This window comes from Thamnophis elegans, chromosome 7 (assembly GCF_009769535.1).
Source record: "Thamnophis elegans isolate rThaEle1 chromosome 7, rThaEle1.pri, whole genome shotgun sequence".
In the NCBI taxonomy this organism is placed as follows: domain Eukaryota; kingdom Metazoa; phylum Chordata; class Lepidosauria; order Squamata; family Colubridae; genus Thamnophis; species Thamnophis elegans.
The window spans coordinates 72,497,540-72,515,696 of NC_045547.1; the positions used below are offsets into that span (position 1 = coordinate 72,497,540).

An 18,157-nucleotide genomic window follows, 5' to 3' on the forward strand; every position below is an offset into this window, starting at 1 on the left:
TTGTTAAATTGATTAAGCAGGCAATATGGAATTTGGGGTGTATAATGATTTAATTGATATGTTAAAAGATGTACGTGAAATGCTAAATGGGGAAAAAAACAGTGGAATCTCAGAGGGAACACCTAGAACAAGGAGAAGAAGAAAAGGAGAAAGAAAAGGAGAAAGAAAAGGGACTGAATGAAGAACAAGAAGATACTATAGAAGAGAAAGAGATTGAAAAAGAAAAATACTTAGATGTTGTACTGGGATTTACAGTTATTTACCAAAAGGAGACAAGGGGGAAGTGGCCTCAAAAAAGGGAAAGTTAAACAGTAAAGGTGGGAATAATGGGGAAAGACTGGGAAAAACCTAGGGAAAGTTACCAAAACAATAAAATTAAAAAGGAGAAAAAAGATTGGAAAGAAAAAAATATAGAAATTTCAAGAAAAAGAAAAAAACTAGGTAAATGGGTGGAGAGAAGAGAATATAAGAGAAGTGAAGTTCCTGAGAGACTAAGAAAAAATGGTTGAAAGGAGGAAAGAAAGGATTTACTAGTAGAATAGAATGAAATTTGGTAAAAATAGCCAACAGGATATATTCAATACGATGTGAGGGTAATAGATTAATATTATTACTTGTGGATAACTAATTGAGTGAAATGTTTACTATATAAAATTACATTTGAAGATATATGTAAAACAAAATTACACATGGAAATGATATGTTAAATGTGATTAATTTGGAGAGGCAAATAATGATATTGTTTATATATTATATTATATACTACGTATTTAAGAATATAAGAAATTTAAGAAATTAAAATTAAGCAGGAGAATGTGGAATGAAAATAAGATGACTGAAATGTAAAAGGAAAATATGATGTAAAATGAACTATGCATAATAGAAGATGTAAAGGGGGGGGGAAACACGGACAACATTTTGTTTATAAAAGAAGTTAAAATATGTAACAATTTTTTTAAAAAAACTTTGTTTAAAAAAAACCCTCTTTGAGCAGACAAGTGTTCTGACCTAGGCTTCCTGATACAGTAAAAAGCACACGCTTAGTCCCCAAAACCCTCTTTTTATTTCAAAGGTTGTGAATTATGTTCATTCACAACCGGTAAAGAGTCACAAATAGTTTATAAAGAGTCCGACAGTAGTCTGCCAAAGTCTTTCGGGATACGGCTGATAAGCACCCACCTTTATCTCCCTTGAAACACTGCCAAAGACCTAATTGTCAATTAGCTTTCAAGGCCACATGTAGCAAAGAGTCAAAACTGAGCTTCAGAATTTAAACCGACCAGAACGAACAAAGTTGCTTCCTGCAAAGGCTCACGTGCTTTTGCTCCTCCTTTATGTCCTATGGGAGGAGCCAATCACCTCCAAGCCTTACTCCGGAGTCGTCCCTTTTGCCTTAACTGTTCTTGCCTTCTGGCAGCTCTGTGCATGCACGCACTAGAAACAGGCTCCCCCTGTTCCTCTGCCTCACTTATGTCCAACTCTGGAGGCTCCGGAGGCAGCACATAACTCCCAGATGGCCCCGGCCCCCTCTCTCCCTCCGACACAGAGTCCTTGTCCGAGCCTTCCCCAGACTCCAGGACTAGCCCATGTTCCTCCCCAACCTCCTCACTGTCCAACTCTGCTGCCATCTCCACAGGCCGCCAGTGAACCATAACAACAAGGGACATAGAATAAACGGAGAAACTCCTTGGAAATTCCAGGAAGGAAATAACCAATGCAAATGTGAAACAATTCCCTTTAATTATGCTCTAGAATGACCCATAACTGGGTCTTCTCCATCTGGTTCTCCATCCCTTCTCCATGTGGTAGATGGTTTTGAAAAGGCAAGCTGGTGATAGGAGACCAGGAAATCTTCAGATTGTATGCTAGGATAAGTGTTTGTCCACCCAATCACTAAACATCATGCTCAGATCGGCTTACTGTATCTCACCGCTTTGCTTTTTTTCCTTTGGGCAAATTAGATTATCCAATCATTTACTGCATCAATGGGTCAAAATGAAGGATAGCATCAAAGAGAATTTCCTGGTTTGGGTAGGAGGAGAGTGATATGACTGTTTTAATATAAGGCATTTGGAAAGTTTTGATAGCGGAGGAGAAGGAGTTGCCTTAGAACAAGGGTCAGCAAACTGCGGCTCTCGAGCCGCATGTGGCTCTTTCATCCCTCTGCTGCGGCTCCTTGTCACCAGTCAGCTCCACAATTGATAGGGCTTTCAGTTAGGACAGGTAGAGGAAAAAGGATGCCGTGCTAAGAGGAGTCTCTATAGTGGGAGAACTGGACTTCCGGTTGGCTCCAGAATGAATTGGGGGGGGGGGGGCTTCCGGTTAGGACCTTTGTGGCTCTTTGAGTGCTTAAGGTTGCTGACCCCTGCTCTGGGAGATTTTGGTTGACCAATAAGATGGTGCTTCTTTGCCATTTCTCTGAAACAAGCTTCTCATAAACTCATGAAATGTAACAGTTAGAAGGAACCTCTGAGATTTATTGTTTGTTTGATATGCCATCTGGTTCCCAATGATTCTAGGTGGCTCAAAACAACTAAAAAAAGACAAAACTACATCCCATCATATACTTATAATACAATTAAAATATTTAATATATTAAGTACAAGTTAAAAAAAGATGGTGAAAATAACTAACTGGGTAGAAACAAAGCAAAAGGGGCTTCACTTTCCCTGGCCAAAGGCCTGCCTGAGATCATCTAGTCTACAATAGTCTATAACAGTGATAGCTAACCTCTTTGTCCTTGTGTGTAGCACGCGTGCAGATGCCCACACTTAGAATGCAGTACACACACAACAACCCCCCCACCCCTGCATGTGTGACCCCATACACTCCCCCTGCCCCCCCCCCACATGCATGCACGACTCCCCTGCACCCCATTTTGGGCCTAGCAGGCCTTCCTGAAGCCTCCTGAGACCAAAACGTGGCTGTGGCAGAAGGGGCATGCCGCATACATCCACCACACACCATTTTGGGCGTACCAGGCCTTCCTGAAGCCTCCTGAGACCAAAACGTGGCCGTGGCGGGAGGGGCATGCCACACACACACACACACACACACCATTTGGGGCCTAGCAGGCCTTCCTGAAGCCTCCTGAGCCTGAAAAGTGGCTGTGGCGGGAGGGCATGCCGCACACATCCACCACACAGCATTTGGGGCCTAGCAGGCCTTCCTGAAGCCTCCTGAGACCAAAAAGTGGCTGTGGCGGGGGGCACATACACCCTGCACTCCCCCCAGCCCCCTGTGCAAGCATGTGCTCCCCTCTGCCCCCCAAAGCATGCGCTCCGCCCCCCACGCATGCATGGCAGAGACCCAAAATTCAGCTGGCCGTCAGGAGGCGCGTGTGCATGCACGATGGATCTGAGCTGGGAGCTGAGAGAGCTCTGCATGCCACCTGTGGCACATGTGCCATCGGTTCACCATCAAGGGTCTATAACCACAGCAGTTTTGATAATGGCTCTCTGGCCTCTCCCCTATTCTGCTTCCCGAAGGAGCCTCTTCTGTTATTGGACAGCCTTTCCAACCTAAAAGACACAGCTCAGATGATGTAAAAAGAAACAAAGAGGGCAAAGGGGCAATTCCCAGCCATTTAATGCAGCAAATACCATTAGGCTAGTTGGCAGGATTGTGACTCGTGTCCCCAACAACGGGCTGCCCTCTCTGACTAACATGCGGGCCCACAAAAGATGTTTGTCTGCTGATCCTCCCACCGAACAAAGCAATAATTTCTGAAGGAATTCAGTCCTCCTGCACTGAACTAATGGTAGTACCTGGAGCTAGAAAAGACATGGAATATCTTTAAGATTTTCTGGAAAGTGGACAGGCTGTTATGTCCTGCAGAGAACCAGGTTAAGGATGCACATGTGTGTGTGTGTGTGTGTATGTGTGTGTGTGTGTTATTTGTGCTGATAAATAAATAAAGGGAGACTATATGTGTGTGTGTGTGTGTGTGTGTTTATTTGTGCTGATAAATAAATAAAGGGAGACTATATAGATCTATTTCAAGCTATTTAGCTCTCATCAGCTAGCCATGCCCTTACTGGGATTCAAACCTGGGCTATATTACATATTAGGCAGACGGCTTAGACATTAAGCCGCAGGCTCTGATCCGTTATCAGAGTGACTTTAAATGTGACTTTAAATAAATAAATAAATAAATAAATGTGTGTGTGTGTGTGTTGTATTGTATTTGTGCTGATAAATAAATAAAGGGAGACTAGTATAGATCTATTTCAAGCTATTTTAGCTCTCATTAGCTAGCCATACCCTTCCTGGGATTCGAACCTGGGCTGTATTGCATATATATATATATATATGCAATACAGCCCAGGTTCGAATATATATATATATATATATATATATATATATATATATATATATATATATATATATATATATATATATATATATATATATATATATATATATATATATATATATATATATGCATGTTGACTGTTCTTTTTGGGTGTGCACATTTTGTTTGGTCCTGTTACTTCCTTGTGGTGCCTTATCAAATCAGTGCTCATATTCAATAATACTGCTGGTTAACAACTTTATGTCCATTCTGTAGAAACATTATAGAATAAGCCCTGTATGTTTCTTGGTCCTCTGCCTTCCTGTTTACATGAAATCGGAAAGTTTCAGAAACTGGAATTCCTGCTGCATCCTTTATTTCCAGCTTTGCGTAACAAAGGAAGTGAATACCTACAAAATGCCTGGAGTTCCAAGTCAGATGATTTAAGGACTCCGGCTTGCAAGCCTGTCCCTTCCCATATTTAGATCTATGACCCTTGTTGTAAATCTGCATCCCAATTTAGGAAGCCTGGAGGAATGTGAGCCTCGGGGGCCGTGGGCCGTAGGACATCTTCTGAATAGCTTTTGCAAAAAAAATGAGGTTGTCTCTTTAAACAGGTGAGCTCAGATGAGGCTTGTTCGCCCTTTTCAGCTCAGGCATCCTGCAGCTGAGTTATTCTTTGCCCCAGTGGAAAAGAGTCTGTGTTGTAATGTGGCAAAGTTTCAGCGGTTGTGAAACTTTGCCGTGAAATTTCCATACGTCATATTTTGTGGGTAGCTCTTCTTCCCCCCCCCCCCACCGCCCTGAGCAGCTCCGTCTCTTGTTACAAAGAGGAGGAGGAGGAGGAGCCATCTGTGCATTCAGTGAAAGAAATGTTTACTATGGCAGGTGGAACATTTGGGCTGAATGAATCTCCATCTGTTGAGGGCCAGGAGAGAGAAACGTGGTGATTCCTTGGCTGGGGCAAAAAGGGCCAGAAAGAAGAAGAAAGCAGCACCAACCCATCGCTACGAGATTAAGCGGGTTGTGGAATGTCAGAATTGCTCTGATTAAAGGATTTGTCTTCTTGCTGGCCGAGGACTGTTCTCTAGAGACTGGTTCTCTTTTCTTCGTTTTGTTTTTTCTTTCCTGTTGGTTTTCCTTTTTTTTTTCTTTTTTAAGTTTCGCTTTTGATCAGCAGACGGAGAACTTGCCCCCCACCCCACCCTTTCGGCTCAGCTGCGTGTGTGTCTGTGTGTGGTAAAAGAGGATGGGGTTTCTCTAGCCATCGGCCACAATACCACATTGACCATGAGGACTCTTCGCAGGTTGAAGTTCATGAGTTCGCCCAGCCTCAGCGATCTGGGCAAGAGAGAGACAGCTGCCTTGGACGAGCGGGGGACTCAGCACCAGCGGGCCTGCTCCAATGCCACCTGGAACAGGTAGGGCTTGGCCTTCCTCTTCACCCTTTCCCCTCCCCTCCCCAGGAATTTTCCCACCCTCTCGAGAAACTAATTGCCACCCAACTTCGTGTGCTTTTGCTTCTGGTTGATTGATTCCCCCTTTTCCCCCCCAAAGCTTCAGCCGAGTTTTCCCTTGGGGGGGGGGGAAGGTTTGGGATGGTTTTAAAAAATGCTTGCCAGGATATCTACTCCTTTTTGCATTCCATTGGTCTTTGGCTGGCTGGAAGAAAATAATTTGAAGAATAAGAAAATAATTTTGCATTTTGGAATGAGGAACATTGCAGGACTCTTGGCCATCATCTGTAATAAATACTGCCAGGGTGAACAAATTCAACATTTACGATCTCTCCAAAGTGTTTTGAAACACAGAAGCAGTATCTGCCTGTGACACTTTTTCCAGAATTGCTTTGTTGTTGCGAGAAGAGGCATGTTGGCATTAAGGAGTTGCAGGCAGATGCTTTGTTCGGCTGACCCTCACACTTCCAAGCGCTTTTTGGAGAGCAGATCAAAGTGTTGCACAGCAACTATTAAGTATGCCAGTAGCTGGAAAGCAAAAGTAGTAGCTGGAAAGAAATTTTATGGAAAGTTGCGTTCCCCCCCCCCCCCCACACACACACACAAACACTGCTTTTCTTTCCTCATGCTGTAATTAAGACTTGCTTATTGCCAGGAACATCTATGGGGTGGGAGGTCAAAACATTGAAGAAAATAGCATGGCTGTGCAGCCAAAGCCTTGGCTCTTTTTCATATGGATTGGACGTGGCACATGTTGAAAAGGGGCAGAACCTGACCATTAATCTTATTTTGATACACAAACAACAGATACCCTTGGTTATTTCCCAGACATCGAAACCTGCTTTGTCTCTTTCTTATCTTATTATCCTTTCTCTGTCTAGTTTAATTAACACTTATTTTTTGACTTCTTTTTATTATTTCTGAATCGGAGGTAGAATCTGCCTTGCATGTACTATTAAGAATGTCCGTTGTATACCCAATCGGGATCAAGTTTAATACTTCCAATTTTTAATAATTCTAATGAGAGTTAGAGAAGCCAAAGAAGGTTGCAGAATTCTTATCAATAGCTATTAGGAATTGTCTGGTTCTTCCCTTCGTGCTGTGAATTGTTAGTTGCTCATGGCTTTAGGATTTTCTCACAAGTTTAAAATTTCTTTGCATAGTTAGTGCACTGCATGCTGGCCCTTTTACTTGGTTTGGTCTTGTATCATAAATAAATATTGAAACAGTTGACATTTTAATGGTTTGTTGTTCTTTTTCTTTTCAATATTACCTGATTTGTACGTTTCACCAAGTCATACTTGGATTTGATTAATCTGGGTGTAGCATGTGGTTTGAAAATTGGGATTTTTGAAACAGGCCATGCTTTGTTGTAGGGACGCGGTGGCCCAGTGGCTAAGGCGCTGAGCTTGTCGTTCAGAAAGGTCAGCAGTTTGGGGGTTCGAATCCTAGTGCTGCATAACGGAGTGAGCTTCTGTTACTTGTCCCAGCTTCTGCCAACCTAGCAGTTCGACAGCACATAGAAAAATAGGAACCACCTTTGGTGGGAAGGTAACAACGTTCCATGCACCTTCAGCGTTTAGTTATGCTGGCCACATGATCACTGAGACGTCTTCGGACAGTGCTGGCTCTTTGGCTTTGAAATGGAGATGAGCACTGCCCCCTAGAGTCAGGAACAACTAGCACAGATGTGCGAGGGGAACCTTTACCTTTACCTGTCCTTTGTTGTTGAAGTATTCTATGAAATGTGGCTAAATGAAGTAAGGCTAAAGGCCGGGGCCCTAACGGAGTAGCTCTTTGAAGCATTTATTTGATGTCTATGGGGCACCCTCCCATGTCCATGTCTTTGGTTGGTCATAAGGGCAAGTGACCACAAGGGCACTGCAACATTGTAATTTTGAAACAGGTTTATATATAATTATGGGTTGTCTGTCGTAACTTTGAACATTCATTAAGGCACCTGTCATATCTTGTTGATTATCTGTAGTGTTTGTTTTAAAAACCTAGGCAAGTTTCTTTGCTGCATTAAGCATTGCTGAGAGCATCTACAGAGAACTTAAAATTCTCATATAGCCAGATTGAAAGAAATCTCTGAAAATCAGGCCAATCCAGGATCTATTCAAACATCACCCATAGGCTGCATAAACAGAAGGATACAATCAAGATCACGTGAAGTGTTAATACCACTTTATAATGCCTTGGTAAGGACACACTTGAAATACTGCATCCACTTTTGGTTGCCATGATGTTAAAAAGTTGTCGAGACTCTAGAAAGATTGCAGAGATGAGCAAAAAGATGCTTAGGGGATTGGAGGCTGAAAAGAAGGACTAGGGGGAGACATGATAGCAGTGTTCCAATATCTCAGGGGCTACACAAAAAAAGAGGAAGCCAAACTATTCTCCAAAGCACCTGAGGGCAGGACAAGAAGCAATGCTTGGAAATTAATCAAGGAGAGAAGCAATTTAGAACGAAGGAGAAATTTCCTGACAGTTAGAACAATTAATCAATGGAACAATTTGCCTCCAGAAGTTGTGAATGCTCCAACACTGGATGTTTTTATGATGATGCTAGATAACCATTTGTCTGAAGTGGTGTAGGGTTTCCTGCTTAAGCAAGAGGTTGGACTAGAAGATCTTCAAGGTCCCTTCCAACTCTGTTTTTCTAAATCTGAATCATAGATTTCCTCCAGAAAATGAGATTTGCAAATTGTTGGCTGCAAGCTGAGTTATAAGGGATCAGGGAGTAATTCTGAGGAGACTCTCTTAAAGGAAGGTGAATTAGCTTTTATGATTCACCAAGATTTAAGAGTTAAATCACTTTCTTTTCATCCTCTGACTGAAAGAACTGAAATTCCTTTTAAGGAATCCAGGGAGCTCTTGGCCAATGGCCATGCTGCCTGGGAATTCTGGGAGTTGAAGTCCACACATCTTGAGGCTGTTGCGATTCAGAGTCACTGCTTTGGAATGTTACTTTTGAACTAAGTTTTTAAAACTAAGCATGTTGTGGTTCAAGATCAGAATGGGCTTTTAAGAGTGAAGTAAAATCTATTGAGAAGCTCCATTGAATTAGAAAGGATGAGGGTTGAGGAATTTTATTCAACACTTAGTTGACTTTCTCACAGTCTGTTGCCAGTGTTATGCAACATTTTGGGAAGAAATGGAGAGTCAGTTTGGCCTAGTGCCGAGATGACGAACCTATGGCATGCCTACCACAGGTGGCACATGGAGCCATTTGTCAGGGCACGTGAGGCGCATGGGCGCGCTGGCCAGCTGACTTTAGCCTTTTTTTTGAGGCCATTTTTCGCCCTCCCCAGGCTCCAGAGGCTTTATAGGAGCCTGGGGAGGGTGAAAACAGCCTCCCACGCCCCCCGGAGGCCCTCTGTAGGCTTCAGGAGCATCCCTGAAGCCTCTGGAGCGTAAAAAACTGGCCCTACAGGCAAACCGGAACTTCGGGAAAGAACTTCCAGTTTGCTTGTAGGGTTGTTTTTTGTCCTCTGGAGCCTTCAGGGAAGCCTCCGGAAGGCCCCTGAAGGCTCCGGAGGGCTTAAACCGCCCCTACGAGCAAACCGGAAATCCGTTCCTGAACTTCCGGTTTGCCTGAAGGGCCGGTTTTTTGCGCTCCGGAGCCTTGAGGGAAGCTCCTGAAGCCTCTGGAGGGCCTCCGGGTGGGAGGGAGGCTGTTTTGGCCTCCCCCAGGCTCCTATAAAGCCTCTGGAGCCTGGGGAAGGCGGAAAAAGTATGCAAAAAATGGGGGGAGCACCTGTCATGCTCGCATGCGTGCTGGGGGTTGCACATTGCATTATGGGTGCGGCGCTCCCATGCATGATCCCTCTGCGCTTCCCCTGATTTTGGCACGTGAGCCAAAAAAAAGGTTCCCCATCGCTGGCCTAGTGGTTAAGGCACCAGGCTGGAAAGCGGGAGATCGCGAGTTCAAGTCCCACGGTAGTATCAAAAGCCAGCTGGTGGAAAGGAAAGGAAAAGGAAGGGGAAAAAGTGGGGGGGGGAACCTGGGACAACAGAAGAACCAACCATATGAGCTTGGAAATTCCATTTTCCCAGGATCATCAAAGGAAAAAAAAAAATCAAGTTGCATCATTTTTTCAACAAACATGACAAATACTTGGGTCATATTTGAATGCAGCCAAACTATGTGCACTTAGAACTGTTAAGTCTTTTTATGAGGTTGAACCACGTAAGTTAAGTCTCTCTCTCATGGTAAATATTGTGCATTTCTCCCAGCAAACATATGTTTGTTTCAGTAAACCTCTTAACTGAGGACTTACTTGCATGTTGCAAGATCTTAATCTGTATCTAGGTGAACATACATGTTTAGGAAATCTTAACTTTTATTCTGTGCCATTTATCCTTTGTTTTTTGACAACAAATTGTTTGACAGCATTCATACGTAGGTCGTAATTCCCTCCATGTTATGACAGTTGTGGTGTAATGACCACACCCAAAGCCGTGCCTTCAAATCTTCCCCATAATTTCGAGAGAGTAAACCACTCAGTCTATGAGTTCATCAGACATTGGACGGCTATAAAAGAAACTGTAAACTTTATTGGCTTTTAATGTTAGATTTATGAATGTGATAGTTCTTCGCCACTCAGTACTTAAAGGAAACATATTTCAAATCTGTCATCACAAAACACCTAGATAGCTTTTTTTCTTTTTTTACAATTCTATGAATTGTTGCCAAAATCTTCTTTGAATATTTATCCTCTGAAGTTAGTGATGTTTCATTTCATCATGTCCAGTGTCACCATAGCATAGCACCATAGTCATAACATAATAAATCTGTTCATATTCAAGGTGCCACACCACTCAGGGAAGTAATATATCATTGCTAGTTAGCGCCTCCAAACATTGTACTTTTGTAGTAATATTGGTTATTTTCTAATGAGCTTATGATGGCCTCACATAGGTTGTACGTAATGCTGAATAACAGAAAGCTTGTTAAATATTAATGTGATTGGGAAACTTATATTCCTCCATAAATTATTATTCTCATTAACATTAAACCAATAAAGTTTATAGTTTATTTTATAGCCCTCCCTAGTATGGTGAATTGTCCGTTTATGGTTTCCTATGAAGAGTTAGGCCACGCTATTTGCCAGGAAGATGATGAAATTATGATTAAGCCAACCAAGAATGAAAACTTGCATTTACATAAATTACACAATTTAAGACTTTTTTTGTTTCTTCCACTGGAGTTTTACCTCAGAAGGAGTTTGGCAATACCCTTTCCAAATATGATTTTTAATAAAATGTGTTAGGTCAGGGGTGTCAAACTCGATTTTATTGAGGGCTAAATCAGGGTTGGGTTTGACCGCAGGGGAGCATTTGCCAAGGTGGGCATGGTCAGTTCGACGTCACTTGTGTGGTCAGATGCCACTTTTGCTAGTAGTTTGTTTTGCTAGCCCTCTGCCAGCGAAAACGGAGTTCGTGAGGGCCGCACGTGGCCCTCCCAAGCTCTGTTTTTAGATGCAAAGGCCTTTTGTGGCCCTCTGCCAGTGAAAATGGAGCTCAGTCGGGCTGCATGTGGCCCTCTTTGTGCTCCGTTTTTGCTGGCAGATGGCTGCAGGAGACCGTTGCAACCGAAAACAGAGCCCAAGCTCTGCTTTCACTGGTAGAGTCACTGCAGGCTTGTCCTTCGCTGTTTCCAGGGCAGCACCGTGGGCCAGATCTAACCTCTCTGCAGGCTGGATGTGGCCCACGGGCCTTGAGTTTGACACCCCTGTGTTAGATGAACAAGGTCCTGACAAGCAGCTGATCCTTTGTCATCTCCTGTCCATTTGGTCTTGGTTTCAATGAAGGCAAACAAGAAATCCTTGATTGATTGAGCTTTTAAATTGCATGTGACCCTATTGATATTTGAGTTCTGTACAAATGCTTTCCTGGCTAATTTTAGTGTTTGTGCATGGGTGTGGTGGGTGTGCCACTGCCAATGGTGAGGGAGGAGTGAACATGCCTTTGAAGCATTAGAAAGTGAATTGAAAGTCATTCTGGGTGAGGCTGATCACAGAAGGCCTTTTGGCAAACAGGTAGCCAGAATTACACATTTCCACAAACATATTAAGCCTTGTTCTTGTTGATGGCCTAAAATTCCATTTGGAGGTTGTAGCATTTAAGAACCACAGGTCTGGATGTTTGTCTTCACCTCCCTCCGTATCCGTCACAACAGCTCTTAAGGGGAGGATTAGACATCAGCACGGTTTCTTAATACCTCTGTCCATATTCGACTTGGGGTTGCACCTGGCTGGTTGCACCTGGTCGAATGGGAGACCACCAGAAAATCCCCAAAAGAAGATGGTAGCAAGCCATCTCTATCACGTTTGTTTGTTTATTTATTTATAATGTATATTGCCGCCTATTCACCCGTGGCGACTCAAGGTGGCTTACCAAGTGTAAAACCCCATTTAAAACAGTGAAACCAATAAAAAGGTGTTTATGACAGCTCTAATAAACTTTGGTCACAAAGATATCACAGAGAGAGAGAGAGAGAGAGGCAGGGAGGGAGGGAGGGAGGGAGAGAGAGAGAGAGAGAGAGAGAGGGAGAGAGGGAGGGAGGGGGGGGGGGAGAGAGAGAAAGAGAGAGAGAGAGATTTGAGCTCCAAATTAGATTTCTTTGGATTACTTTCAGAACCATTGAGCACTGAAAAAGGCACCTGCAGTCTAAATAGTTCAGCCATGGTTTCCTGTTACCAGAAAGGCATTAAAACCATTGTTCTCAGGAGGCCTGAAATAGGATAGTACTTACCTGAATTTTCATTACTTCACGAAGTTGCAATCTTTGAGACTGGGAGTAAGAGAACATAGAAGATATTATGTTGAAGCAAGACTAAACCAATATACTGTGCATCTATAATATATCTTACACAGGGTCATTCTAAAGCCCTGCCTTTTCCATGGTTATGAGTGGGTTCTCCTAATTGCCTTTTTATTTTGACCTAACTAAGCTAAGGGACGCGCGGTGGTTCAGTGGCTAAGGCGCTGAGCTTGTCGATCAGAAAGGTCGGCAGTTCGGCGGTTTGAATCCCTAGCACTGCATAACAGAGTGAACTCCCGTTACTTGTCCCAGCTACCTAGCAGTTCGAAAGCATGTTAAAAAAAATGCAAGTAGAAGAGGAACCACCTTTGGTGGGAAGGTAACAGTGTTCTGTGTGCCTAAGCTGTTTAGTCATGCCGGCCACATGACTACGGAGACGTCTTCGGACAGCGCTGGCTCTTTGGCTTTCAAACAGAGATGAGCACTGCCCCCTAGAGTCGGGAACCACTAGCACATATGTGCAAGGGGAACCTTTACCTTTACCTAATCTTTAGTTGTGACAATATGGAACTCGTATCCAAGTCTTATCAAGTTCCCCTTAGTCCGCTTTTCTCTAGGATAAATATGCATATGATTCCCTTCTCCTTATAGGTATGTGAATACTTAAAGGATCTTGGTCCCTCTCAAAGTCACAAGAGACTTGAAGGCTACATATTTGAAGGGAAAAGTGATGACATCCAAGAAACCAGAGGGAGAGACAGCCTGGAGCCCCAAAGAGCTTTTTTCAACCCAGACCCCAGCCTGGTGTCTTCCTGATGTGTTGGAACTCCCCAAATTATGAGAAGAGTTGGGGATTGACATGTAAAGGCCCTCGGATCCGTAGCTCCATTTTTATCATTGGAGTGTGCTTTTCTCCATCTCTCTATTTCCCTGCTTCTTTCTTTGCTGCTCACTTTTGTAAAGTAATCCTACTCAACAGCTAGCAGAATTCCAAATGGGGGGGGGGGGGTTGTTGGGGAAAATAAGGCCAGAGGTAAGCCCCCATCTGTCAACTCACGAAGCATCCCTAACCTGCTCTCTAGCAGCCATAGGCAGGGGGATGGGGAACCGAGCCTTGCAGCTGCAGCAAGGGAATTGCACTTCAGTCAATGCAAAAGTACATTCCAGCCATCTCTATATCAAGGCCATTTCCATGGTGACCCACAGTGGCCGGAGGGAAGAACTTCTGCTCCTTATTGTTGGAAGTTAAAACCAACCCCTCTCCTAGAGAAATGAAATATTTTGGGAAATATTAAAAAGGCAGAATATTTCCCCTAAAAAGAGAAGTAGAAACTCAAGAGAGGCAGAAACTCAGCTGCCCTCACCTTTATGAATGAGCTATTAAGGCCTGAGCCTGTCTATTCTACATAACAAAGGTCTCCCCCTTCAGCTCCAGGGTGATGGCATTAAGGCATGGGCCTCAGGACAAGATAGTATTAGCCCTTTACCCATCTCATCACATGGGACCTTGGAAGATTACATCATCACCCAGCAAGTTTGGGAGACAGCCTACAGAGTTGCCCCTGCATGGGCCATGGGAGTCTGACAACCAATCAGAATACAAGCTCCAAAGCCCAGAGAGGACATAAAACTAGAGACTTTCAGCATCTCTGCCCTTTTCTGTTCAGGAACTCAAACCAAGTGGTCCTGTCCACCATTAAACCATCTTTCCAAGCAGCCTCCATGTTTCCAGTGTCTTTTCCCCCGCTTGGAACTGAACCCAGAAAAACATTTCTTCCAACAATGGGAAATTGTTTCATTGGGGAATGTGACTGATGACGCACCTTGCGGGGGGAGGGGGGAACAGGGTCGGAGCTGAGGCGTGAATTAAGTGAGGTCAGAGTTGGCTTCACTTGGAAAAATAGCTGGATTTCTTTTGAAGCTTGGCTCGAGGCTCATGATTTAATTAGGGCATCGGTGGGAACTGTGACACCATCCCTGTCTTACCACAAATTCTCATTTCAGTGCTTTGAAACTGAAGTGACAAAGCTCCATTAGCAGCCAAAGACAATGCCCTGGAAGAAAAGGGAATAATTTATTTTATAATGAAACTGGAAGGTTAAAATCTGAGTTTTGCTCAATCATGCAGTCTGTTTGATTTTCCTGCATTGGCTCAGAGCATCACTCACATAAGTCGTTAAGGGGAAGAAATTTGGTGACAAACTACTGAGACCTGACAATTTTCTCTCAGTTTTTGAAGATAAGGGTAACCTCCTAGTAAGAGAGAGCAAGAACTGCATGCTAAGAATTCAACATCTAAATATTAGGAAAGGAACAGAGAATTCATTTCATCATCAGAGACCCAGAGATTACAAACTTGCTTTGCCTGTTTCCCTCCATTATTAACCCTTTTGTTGACTAGCCAAGTTGTTAGGTGGACTTGCAAATATTGAACCTCTGGGTCTACTTGCTAATTCATCACCGTTTTACAGGGACGCAGTGGCTCAGTGGCTAAGACGCTCAACTTGTTGATCAGAAATGTCGGCAGTTCGGTGGTTCGAATCCCTAGCGCTGCGTAACGGAGTGAGCTCCCATTACTTGTCCCAGCTTCTGCCAACTTAGCAGTTCAAAAGCACGTAAAAAATGCAAGTAGAAAAATAGGAACCACCTTTGGTGGGAAAGTAACAGCGTTCCGTGTTCCTTTGGCATTTAGTCATGCCGGCCACATGACCACGGAGACATCTTCGGACAGTGCTGGCTCTTCGGCTTTGAAATGGAGATAAGCACCACCCCTTAGAGTCGGGAACGACTAGCACATATGTGCGAGGGGAACCTTTACCTTTACCTATCCAGGCCTTTCACTGCTCACCTAACAAACAAAACTTACCTGTGCTCCCACTCACTAGCTAGGTTACTGGTAAAATTTCAGGATGGTGTTTCTAAGTGCCACCCCAACATTTCTTACAATAGCAATAGCACTTGGACTTATATACCTCTTCACAGCGCTTTAGAGACATCTCTAAGCTGATTACCGAGTCAGCATATAGTCCCCAACGATCTGGGGTCCTTATTTTACCGACCTCAGAAGGATGGAGTCAATCTGGAGCCGGTGATCATCAAACTGCAATACTGCATTCTAACCACTGGCCCAGGGGTGGGTTTCAACCGGTTCGCGGCAGTCCCCGCGAACCGGTTGGTCAGCGAACCTGGAAACGCTCCTTAACGGTCTTTGAAGGCTTCTGTGCTTCCACTCAGGCGCATGGCACATACAGCGCCTGCGCGATTCTCCGCGAGCAGCTGGATGGCACATACAGCGCCTGCGTGAGTCTCCGCGAGCAGCTGGAGCATCGCGCAGGCGCTAAGACGCATGTGTGAACTGCGCGCGTGCACGAGGATGCCGCCGGCCCCATTCCAACCGAACCGGTTGGGGCGGGATTAGCAACCCACCCCTGCACTGGCCCCACCACAGCAATCCTAGAAGGATTTCTCCTCTTCCAGCTTTTCTCACCTTCTGCCTATAAAATCTCACACAGAGAACCCTTGACTTATGTCCCATTCATTTAACAATTGCTTTGAGACAATGGGGCTGGAAAAAAAATGATTCATGATCAGTCCAATGTACTTAACACCGTTGTGGCATCCCCATGGTCACATGATCAGAATCTAGTTGCTTGGCAACCAGCATGTTCTTGTGACACTTGCAATGTTTCAGGGCCACCATTTGCCACCTTCTGGGACTTCTGACAAGCAAAGTCAATGGGAAAAGGTGATTTTTTTTAATGACCACGTGATTCACTTAACGACCACAGCGAAAAAGATAGCAAAATCAGCGCGACTCACTTAATGACTGCATCATCTAGTGATGGACATTCCAGTCCCCATGATGGACTAAAACTAATAGGAAAAGGAAGAATTGCTAGAAAATTGTATTGGGGAGGGAGCAGTGGTGGGATTCAAATAATTTAACAACCGGTTCTCTGCCCTCATGACTAGCTGGGTGGGCGTGGCCATGGTGGGCGTGGCCGGGAGGTGTGACAGGCAGCACCCTCGTGGGAGCAAAAATGTGTGGGAGGGACAGTGCCATCCCCGTGCCCCGTTTTGGGCCTAATAGGCCTCTCTGCAGCCTCCTGGGAACAAAAACAGGCCATGGTGAGGGGTGCACTGCACCCCATTTTGGGCCTAGTAGGCCTCCCTGCACTTACCTGGGAGCCAAAATAGGGCCTGTGTGGACTCCTGGTAGGGGCAGGGCCAGCCAGCAATTTAACAATCTGTTCGCCCAAACCAGTCCGAACCAGCTGAATCCCACCACTGGAAGGGAGGATAGTCACCAGGATTGTGTCAAGTAACAAGCTTTGCAGGACCATAGGAAAATTGGAAGCTGTTGAAAATACTGAAGTTTTAAAGGCAGGAAAGGGGATGTTTTGAGAATTGGGGGCCACAGCTTGTTCAGTGAACGTATCATACGGGAGATTACAAGAAACAGAAAGCGTGGAGCTGGTTGTTTTGCCCTGTTTGGGGAAAAAAGCTGTTTTATCTTGGGAACCAAAGCGCCTTGGATACAAGCGTTCCCATCTGTGATAAACCTAACCCTCCCCAGACAGCCCTTTTCCCCAATTGCCAAATTTCAGTTTGCCATGTCAATAGAAACGTGGAATAGAAAGCAATAGTTCGCTTCCGAGATGCCTCCTGCTCTCAATTCCTCCTTATTTTGCAGGAGAAAAAACAAACTGTGCTTCTAAAAAGTTAGCTATTTTGGCATTGAACAACCACCTGAAAAACTGGAAGACTGCGCTGAACCTACAAGTCCCCCCCCCCCCAATTGAAGACCTATGATTATCAAGCTGGCTGGAGTAAATCTAAAGGTCTCTATCCTAGTTAGTCTTCAATCAGAACAGAGCTGGAAGGAACCTTAGAGGTCTTCTAGCCCAACCTCCTACTCAAGCAGGTGACCCTATACCAAGCGATGGTGAACCTTTTTTGGCTCGCATGCCATAAGCAGGGGGAGCGCAGGGGGGGTCGTGCGAGGGCGTGCCACACCCATAATGCAATGCGAGACACACACACACACACACGTGCGCATGCCCGCATGACAACCCCCCATTTTCTGCATGCCACCTGTGACTAGCTATACTTTATCTCTGGGGCAGCATATTTCAGTGTAGGGGCAGCCCAGTGGTGGGATTCAACCAGTGCTTTGCACGCGCACAGTGGGTTTGAAAACAGCTCAAAAACCTACCTTCTACTGCAGCCCCAGTGAGTAAAACAAAATATGTCCCATTGCTAATGTCAGGCTATCCCAAGGGTTGGCAACCTTAAACATTCTAAGAGCCACAAAGGTCCTAACTGGAAGCCCCCTGTTCAATTCTGGAGCCAACTGGAAGTCCGGTTCCCCCACCATAGAGTCTCCTCCTAACGTGGCGTCCTTTTTTCTCTGCCAACTGGAAGTCCAGTTCCCCCACCATAGAGTCTCCTCCTAACGTGGCGTCCTTTTTTCTCTGCCAACTGGAAGTCCAGTTCCCCCACCATAGAGTCTCCTCCTAGTGTGGCGTCCTTTTTTCTCTGCCAACTGGAAGTCCAGTTCCCCCACCATAGAGTCTCCTCCTAACGTGGCGTCCTTTTGCTCTGCCAACTGGAAGTCCGGTTCCCCCACCATAGAGT

At 44.6% G+C, this 18,157-nt stretch overlaps 1 protein-coding gene across 1 annotated transcript in view; it reads left to right on the forward strand.

The window, feature by feature from the left end:
- PRR5 (proline rich 5) overlaps positions 1-18,157 on the forward strand; it is a 67,913-nt gene that overhangs the window by 9,325 nt on the left and 40,431 nt on the right. Inside the window, exon 2 of the mRNA XM_032222144.1 lies at positions 5,602-5,715. Coding sequence (XP_032078035.1) covers positions 5,602-5,715 — 114 coding nt within the window. The remainder of the gene's footprint in view (positions 1-5,601; positions 5,716-18,157) is intronic.